General features: G+C 43.2%; 1 protein-coding gene across 1 annotated transcript in view; it reads right to left on the reverse strand.

Moving 5' to 3' along the window:
- KCNU1 (potassium calcium-activated channel subfamily U member 1) overlaps positions 1–6,039 on the reverse strand; it is a 43,250-nt gene extending 37,211 nt beyond the window's left edge. Inside the window, exons 1-7 of the mRNA XM_072357098.1 lie at positions 5,878–6,039; positions 4,617–4,733; positions 3,789–3,850; positions 1,997–2,087; positions 1,210–1,321; positions 569–644; positions 96–171 (exon numbers count right to left, since the gene is read on the reverse strand). Of these exons, the coding sequence (XP_072213199.1) occupies positions 96–171; positions 569–644; positions 1,210–1,321; positions 1,997–2,087; positions 3,789–3,850; positions 4,617–4,733; positions 5,878–6,039 (696 nt within the window). The remainder of the gene's footprint in view (positions 1–95; positions 172–568; positions 645–1,209; positions 1,322–1,996; positions 2,088–3,788; positions 3,851–4,616; positions 4,734–5,877) is intronic.
- Between the last annotated feature and the right edge of the window lie 3,361 nt (positions 6,040–9,400).

The raw sequence follows: 9,400 nt of genomic DNA on the forward strand, positions 1-9,400 counted from the left end.
AACACTGCATTCATTACAGAAAACAGAAACCCAAAGCTTGCGTGGCCATACTGATTTAAGGTGACAAGGAAGGACATAGAGCTGATGGTACATACCAGGTGAACAAATCCTGCTGCTGTGAGCCACGTGCTGATAAACACGGCAAAGAGCTTGGAGAGCTTGATGGAGTTACTGGAGATAGGAAGGCAGAAAGCCCAGGATGTTAAACATGTAAAACAGCACTGGAAATGGTTGAAGCTTCCTAAAGCACCACTCAAGGAACAGTGTTCTCTAGTAACACTGCACAGGAAGGATTTAGAATCAGAAAAAGCCTCCCTACATCCAAGCCTTTTCTAACACAGGCAACGTGACAGGTAATATTGTTTTTCACATTTATCTATATTCAAAACCTTTAAGATGTCTTGATTTACTGCTTCCCCTTATCTCCAATTTAGTTATTTCCAGTGTAAGATGGTCAGCTTTACCCCCATACGCAACACTTTCCCCCTTTGTTACCCAACTCATCTAAAGCACAGACATCAGGGAGGAGGTCAGGCTTTGGAGGGTATCCAGCAGGGCTTTAACTCACTTATCCTTGGTGATCCTGAGGATCTGCAGTATGCGGGGAAGGTCCAACAACCTCAATGCTCTCAAAAAACGCAGACCTGCAGAAAAGCAGGAAAGTCCATGAGAAAAAATAAACCCGTCTATACAAGTGGAGCATCTCCACATATTCAGATACGTTCAACAATTCTTCAGACCTATCAAGATGGGACAACGTTGCTCTGTATTCAGAGCCTTTATAACACTGGATTTCCATTTATGTCCTCAGAGGTACTTAGAATTATGGGAAAAATTAAGAAATGTGGACTTTCTGAGCTGTAACCTGAAGGCTTAAGTGACATAAATCTCCACTGGACTATAGACCCTAAGCATGCAACAGTTACATCCCCTCTGGGTGGCTCCTCATCCTGTTGGTCAGGCACAGAGATTGCTGAGATAAAGCCGTGCAGACAGAACAGAGGCAGAGTTTGGTAACTCAGAAGTCCCACAAAATTAAAGGCTTTTTTTTTTTTCAAAGCAATAATTTTGCTCCCAAGGAAGAGTTTGGAACAATGAAAGAGCAGATGGGCAGTTAAACCTCCCCAGGATAAATCAGATTTGAAAGAGGAGTCTTTTGTATAGGATGCAGAAAACTAAGGAAAGTGGGATCTCCAAGTCTTAACTTACCAAAGCAATTCTTCCTTAAAAGAGCAGCAACAAACACCGGAGGGATGGTGAAGAAATCCACGAGAGAATTCAGCTCGAGCCAGAACCTCAGCTTGTCATCAGCCGCCACAAACTGAAGATGAATCACATCAAAGAGCATCTTTAGCCTCATCAGAGCAAAAAGCAGATCTCTGAGGCAGAAATCCATTTTTGCAGCACACTTCAATCCTGTATAACTTTGCCTTCTGTGGACACCAACTTAACATTCCTGTTTTGTTTCAGAAAGGCCTGGGCTGGAGCCCTGAGAGCACAATGATGGGTTGCACCCAAAGGTACAATGATGCTTTCTTTCCCTTTCTCATCTGCCCCTTTCATCTCTTCTTCTAAGCTGCCTTTCTCTGTAGAACTGCTGCATCAGTAGTAATAAATCATGAACGCTCAGGACAGGCAACACCACATCTTCAGCTATAAAAGGGAAAACCCCATTTCCCAGTGACTTGGCTAAAAATTCTAATGACCAAAGCTACAATCAAAATGTATTCTACATTAATGTAACTGATGGCATCTTAACACAATAAACAGCTTGATGGTTTGTTCAGGGAAGGCTGAAGAGAGACCTGACCAATGGATTCAGTGCTTTAAAGACGTGGACATGGCTAATGAGTGAGCTGGGAGATGCTGCAGGAATGCTGGAGATAATCACATCCCAAAGGCAGAATATAATTACAAAGAAAAAGGTGAAAAGAACACCAAACTGCTCCCAAATAGGGTTTGTTTGTAACTCACCTTTCCCATGCAGTGCACTTACCCGTAATCCAAAGTAAAAGATGAAGAAAGCATTGCAGAATTTATCCACATAAATGAGTCTGTCTGGAGAGGAGAAGCCAAATTGCTCTGCTCTGGGGGGGAAAGCCAACATTACAACCCGTGGAACAAAGGGTGAAAAAAGAAAACAGTGTGTTGGCTATTGAGTAACATTTGGTTTGAGTTTATATTTTGATTATGAAATACTGACTGAAGCAGAAGTTAATCACATTCACCATTTTGTGTAATCTAAATTCCCACCTTCCTCGCTGAGTTATGGAATGGTAGGAGTGGGTATTTGTGAGCACGTTCAAACTGTGTTATTTATCTACCACGCAAATTCACTGGAAAGTTTGGGTTTCATAGAGTGTTTAAGCAAAAAACCCTTCTGTTCTCCAGGAAAACTCTTTCACCTTTCCCACGTGGGCTGCTTTATTCATTTGCATTCCATTTTGTCAGCAGAACCCAGAGCTCCTGCAGTGATTTCTCACCCAACCTCTGTTGAACATAGAGTTCTATCTGCCAAGGGAGCAGCTGTAGCACCAAAGAGTTTCCAGTGGGTTAGCTCATACTGCCCATTTAAATGTCTAGGCCAGCCCAATGGCCTTGCACAGTAGAAGCTCATGGAGCACACAAAGTGCAATGGTGTAGGCTGACGTCAGGGGCAGAACCTGGCAGTGGATGAGCTTCTCCCACCAGCACTACCTGATCCAGCAAGGGATATTGGACTGAATGCATTCAGTGACACCCAGGAAGGCAATCAGCTACACACATCAATTGAGCCCTTAGACCCCTCTTCCTCCTCCGCACAGGGAAGATTTGGAAAGCAGAAACACAATTAAGGAAATCAGTCCCATAGATCAGCCTACTCTCACCTACAGGTGCAATGCTATTCGTGGAAAGAACTCCACGTGAAAGGATTAACTGCCTGTTTATTCCTTAAAAAATAAACTCTTTCCCTTCTGAAGCTATTCCTAGCTGTTTGTCAGATTTATAATGCCTTGGGACTGAACACAATATTGGATTGCTCTTGATGTATAATTCTGTTTCTCAGGTTTACCCCTGCTGATTGAATTCAGCTTAGAGTGCTCCGCAGCTTTTATATTTTATTTATTTCATTTTATGATTCCATTTTATTTTTCCACTGTTGTGCATCAGTCCAAGCAAAGCACTGAGAACAATGCTCTGGCAAATTAAATCAATCAAAGGGTTTCACACATTAATATCTTCTTACCCCTAAGCACGTTCTATAAGATGTAAGCGTTTAGGTGAAGATTGGTAGAGGTAAAGACGTGCTTTCTTAGTCAGTTTTGTTGTTTTACTCCCATCAAATTGTTTACAGAAATCTAGACTTTAGAGAAGAGCTCCATTCCCATTTGGGTACCAAACATAGACGGCTAGATGTTCAAATGAGCTTTGGGTAGAGCGTGATGAGCTTTATTAAAAGCTTAGCATTCTTTAAATATTGCAATAGGAACAGCTGGGCTTTGAATATTTTGAAGAAGTCTGTTTCAAAATAGGTTTGGGACCATTTTCAAAGCCTGTTTCCAGCTGTAGGACTCGGTCATCTTTCCCACAGCTCTTCTGAAAATCCAGGCTTGAAAGCATAGACAAAGAATAACATATATCAACAATGAACAGATGTGACAGAAAGATACATGCTGTCGTATAACAGCACCCATGGGCTCCCCTATCTAATACCTGTGGCCAAACAAACAGCTCTAAGAAAACACATCAGTTTGAGTTTTCTCTTTGTTTAAACAAGCTTTTGGGATAAACATCAGTGATGTACTTACTCAACAAGGTCGATAAAATAAATGACCAACGTGCCAATGTTCAGAAGAAACACCAGTATCATCTGAAAACACATGTATTAAAAAGGACTTTAAGAGGCTTATTCTGGTAGTGATACAGATTCCATCTAAAACACTTCCTTTATTGTCTGTCTGCAGCTTACAGAAAGGCAGAAGGAACAATTTGGTTACCTGCACTCTACAACAATTCCAGGAAGGGCATTTTAGTGAGGCCTGCTCAGAATGAACCAACAACTCAACCAACACAAACCCATATTGTCACATTGATTTGCTACTGCTGAGGGCTGCGTGCAGCTGACCTAATGGTTCCCATGCAACTCCAGTGGCCTGGTTGTCCCCGTGAACTGCCAGGAAATCCACACATGTGACTCATTCACCAAATTGGGATATACACTGTCTCCTCACTTGAAGACTTGCAAAGTCATCTTCCAGATCGGATACATTTGTACATGGAAGAAGTTTGAACTAGACCAAGTGAACTGCATAGTGACAGGACAAAGGGGAATTGTCTTAAAATGAGACAGGGGAGGTTTCGGTTGGATAGTAGGAGGAAGTTTTTCACCCAGAGGGTGGTGACACACTGGAACAGGTTGCTCAAGGAGGCTGTGGATGCTCCATCCTTGGAGGCATTCAAGGCCAGGCTGGATGTGGTTCTGGGCAGCCTGGTCTGCTGGTTGGTGACCCTGTACATAGCAGGGGTTGGAACTGGATGATCGTTGTGGTCCTTTTCCTTTTCATTCTATGGTTCTATGATTCAGAAGGGCACACACCCTTCACTGCATTAGAAGAAGAGCTAACTGCTCTACTCACCAATACACGTCCCATGGAGGTTTGAGCTGATAGCATCATTTCCATCTGGGTAGAGAAGATTCTTACATAGTAGACAGATCTTTGTTTCCTTTTGTGTGATCGCCAGACATCTTTGTTCTAACAGAGAAACAAAGATTGTTATCCTTGGCTATGCCTTGTTGCCCAAGTCACCTAAAGCAAACACAGCCAGCCACCAACAAATCTGAAGTGACTGAAGGAAAGAAAGCAAGAGGAGCAAGTCTTCCTTCAGCTAAGCATCCCACAATGATCCATCTCCTCCCTGACTTCACAGAGGGCACGCTGTGCAGACATCTACTATGATCTTCCCACCACAGATGCACCATCACTTTATTAGCTGCATCAATGAACGTTGATTCTCATCAGCTTGAAGTGATTGCTTCATAACCTGAGCCTGAAAGGAAGAGGATAATAATGCCTCTCCACTACTTTTCCCACCCCTTCCCATCTTATGGTAGTAATGAATCCATTTATGTAGTTTTGATTGCATTTTTCTTGTATAGCTTCAGCTAATTCTGATGAGCTTCTGCTCCGAGTACAACTCTGTCCTCTCACAGATACAGTTATTGATAACCATAACAAATAACTGACACTGATTATTCAATGACAGAAAACCTGTAAACCTGTACCAGTAAAAAACATTGCTCATAATGGGAAATACTTTACTGGCCCCTCTTCTCTTTTCTCACTCAGTTTCCCAGGCACCAGAGCCTGCAAAGAGCTGACACCAAAGAACTAAACCCCACCTGTGCTCCAGCAGCCAAGAGAACAACAGAGGGTCAGGTTAATTTAACTTTTTGGCACACAGAGCTGCTTAGTGCTTGCCAGCAGCACAGGTGTTCCCTTTATCTTCTGCCCATACAACCCAGGTGAGCTGATGAGAACACTGAGCCTTCCCTTGAAAGTGATGGGGAGAAATGGGCTGTGACAGTTGTTGGAGGCAGCATGAAGTGACATAAGGAGAAAGCTCATCAGTCCTATAAATGATGCTGTAACCCAGCAAATAAGTGACCTAGATGTGTCATTTGAACATCCTGGTGTTACCCTACAGAGCTATTAATACCTACTCAAAGCTTCATAGTGTACATAGGGAAGACTGGGACAAAAGATCTGGAGGTGGATTTTTTTCAGCATGTTTAACCCCATCCTCGTCCACTCAGGGCAGAACACATGAAAGCACCTATCCCTCTGTACTGAAAAACAGCTTCTTAGGGCAATATGAACTGAGCCAAGAAGACTTTACCTTCACCTTTTTTCTCCACATTTGCTTAAGGATGAATCTATAAATGCATCGAATTGACCTGAAAGCCAGAATGGTCAGCAGGCCTCCGAGGAAAACAAAAAGAGATGGAGAAATAAAAGCCAACTGAAAGTGCAGTGCACAGGTGAGGTCAGATTCTGCCATGTTATGTTCTGGTCCTGACCTTCCAGAACACACACTGCTCTTGTGATGCTGCAGCGACCTCAGTGCTCAGGCTTAGGTCTGCAAATGGCCACAGCCATAATGGGAGCTTCTGAATGGGAGTTCCCATTTAGAACCTTGTCTGTGCAGTGATATTACCAAGGTGCTTTTTCTCTCTGGAATCTCTCAGTTTATAGAGCTGGCTCTCGCATAGACTCGCTGTATAAACATAAGTTGCTTATCCAGACCTGTGAAGTCTCACACATGGCACTCAAGTCTCATCCATTCAGACCCCACTTCACGCTTCCTTTCACGAGCTGCAACACAGACATACTGCAGCTCTCTCCTGGGAATTTCCATTCCACTTTTGGATAGAGTCCTGATACTGCTCAAAAATAAATACAAGCAAGATGTCCTGGCACTGAAAGAGTAGATATCATAATGAGAGCTTTGATAGAAACAGTGAATAAACACGAGACTGGCCACATGAGTCAGACAAAGGATGCATTTAGCCTGCTGTCCTGCTTGTTAGCACCCAGTTGTTGATGATGAAGGACAGTCTGACCTTTTCCCTACAGTCTTTAACTAGATAACCCTTTTTCTTCCTTCTTCTGGTTTAATAAACTTCTTAATCAGAAGAATTTCAATAAGATATGTCAAAGTTTCCCAGACTGTGCACACAAGCACCCTGGGATGGATGTGCTGTCATACCCACAAGTGGCAGCATTCCCTTGGATTCCAGCCACCTTTTCATGCCTATACATAAAAACCCATTTGCTTCCCAGCATCACTGCAGCCTTGAACAAAGGAAAGAAAACAAAGCAGAGCAGCACAACAAGCTGTCTGCTGAAAGTGCTCTGTAAAAGCCAGAGCTCACCCTGACCCACAAGGCCTTGATATCCCACCCACAGTGCTGTGGTGTGATCAGTTCATGCAGCATCGTCCCCACTTCTATTGAAACAGAATGTCCTCAAAAGCTTTTGGTCTACTCGAGAGTTTTAAAGTCTTTATGAGCACCGCAGATGAATAATGCAATCAGACTCTTCTTCATGCAATCAGGACAGCTGAGTATGGAAGTGGTGATTTTGCCTGAATTGGGGAAAAAACATGCGCCAAGAAAAAAAAAAATAAATTGCAAAAGAATGGTGTAATAACAGCCCAGCAAATAGCTGGCTGGGAGGCAAAGAATGTATTATTGTAGCCTTTAATAAATACAGTAATGCTGAACGTTTGCCCTCCTCTTTCCTTTCCTCCCATGCTGAGCATCAGAGGAGCCTAGAAATGATTGAAGTCAGTGGGATGTTTTGAATGGAGAGGTTGGTCCTGGGGACAGCCTGACAGCTGACAGCCATCATTCCTGTTTTCACAGAGCCCAGCTCGACACAATTGCAATCAGTCCCTCATCTAAGGCTCCAGGATACCTCAAGTCAAGGATAGAAAGGATTCCAGCTCCCTGCCTTCCATCCCTTGCTGCTGTAGGACGGCTCCGACTGCAGATGGCAGCCTCTGCCCATTTTGTGATGCTTGCCCACAACTCCCGGCTTATTTCTCAGTCCAACTGTCCCCGGAGCAGAAACAGACCAACAAATCACAGCCACTCAGCAGGAGCTCAGAGCTGCAGGAAGGAAGCGATTTATTAGCATGCACTGACACACTGCCCTGTCTGCAGCGAGGTGGATAAGCCAGGAAAAGGAGCTCACAACAGAAAGCAGACTTATTTTCTTTAATCTGACTAAGCTGTAGTTTATGCTGCGCTGATGTAAATGTTTAGAAGATAAATTACGGAAATTCACCAGGAAACATCAAGAACTGCTCTTTTTTAGTGCCAAAATCACCTGGAATTCACAGTGCTCTCTGAATGCAAGCATTTCCAGCCCTGCCTCCCCAGGGGTTACACGCCAGTGCTGTCAATAACTGCAGGTAGGAAAACTGTGGGAGAAAAATTAAGGCCATAAAAGAATTAAGCTGGCTGGTAGAAACCTGATTCCAGGCATTACAGACATAGAAGCCTGTGCTTTAAGACAAGTCCTTTAGGCAGCTCCATGAACACCACCACTGCAATGAGTCTGCACAATACTCAGCCACTCTCCACGGACAGCATTCACAGTGACATGTCATTTTGTTTCATCTCTAATCAGTAGAATAGAAGTAGGATAAAATAATGCTCTCCACCAGACACAGCATTACAGAACTCTTAATAGAGAACAAATCCTTCCGATGGTTAATTAACATTTTAAACTTCCCCTGAAAATGTGTACCTCCCCCCATCTCATCATTCTCCTAATATTCCAGCCAAATCCCTCTGTCTATTTCTCTACTGCTGGAGGAGCCATCTGTTATGAGAAGTCACCTTCCCTGCATTGTGATAGAGCCCCTCTTTATTTCCTCTTCTACAGCCTACAAGGATCAAGCTCGTAATATCTTGCACTAGAAAGATGCTTCCTAGACTTTGAATCATTTATATGGCTCCTTTACAGACTCTTCCAATTTATCAGCATCCTCTTTGATGTGCAGATACCAGAACCTGAATTGCTATCCCAGTGAAGATCTGGCAAACGGGGGTGGATGGAGGTGGTAAGCTTATTACATTAGATCTGTGAAAGGAAGTTCTTGATCATAAAGTGCATCAGTTTGACTAAGAGGAAAGAAGGATAAGAGGCACCAAACTGGGGAGACGCATCCTGAAAGGATTTAACTTCTGAGTAATGAGAACATCCACAGGCACATTAGACTGGATTAAAATAAAGATACATCCTGTTGCTTCAGAGCATAAAGCAATAGCTGGCAGGGATTACAAATAAATGTCTCCTTTGGGTAGATTTCTCTATAATTGTTCACTGTGGAGAGCTTACATCTTCACTGAAGCAGCTGGCTACCAGCAGACCCAGAACACTGGAATTAAGGAGACCAGAACAAGTTGTTCATCTGTCTGCTATGGAGTAACATACACACATGGAAGAAACAAAGAGCTTAAGGGCAAAATCCTTATGTTACCTCTTTTTCTCTCTGTTTCTGAGCCTGTCCAGGTAGGAAAGCTAAGAAATTAAACAAAGGAACACATCACAGCCATTCTTCCAGCCTCCTTCCCACTGCAGTCCTCATCCCTGCTTGGTTCCCAGTTCCACTATGATCTGAACCTTCCAGATGCAAAACGAAACAGATTGGTCCAAAATTTGGAAGCAAGTGAGCCAGGCTGCTTCCTCTGGGCTTCCAATTTAATAAACACGTATCTATATCTAATGGACAGTCTGTCACTTCCCTTTAATGGAAATCACCTGCTCCTCTAATTATCATTAGACAAATTGACTGTGAGAGAGCCAAGGCCTCTCATCTTAATGGCATCTGCAGCAAGAGTGAAATAATC

This window comes from Excalfactoria chinensis, chromosome 25 (genome assembly GCF_039878825.1).
Source record: "Excalfactoria chinensis isolate bCotChi1 chromosome 25, bCotChi1.hap2, whole genome shotgun sequence".
NCBI lineage: Eukaryota > Metazoa > Chordata > Aves > Galliformes > Phasianidae > Excalfactoria > Excalfactoria chinensis.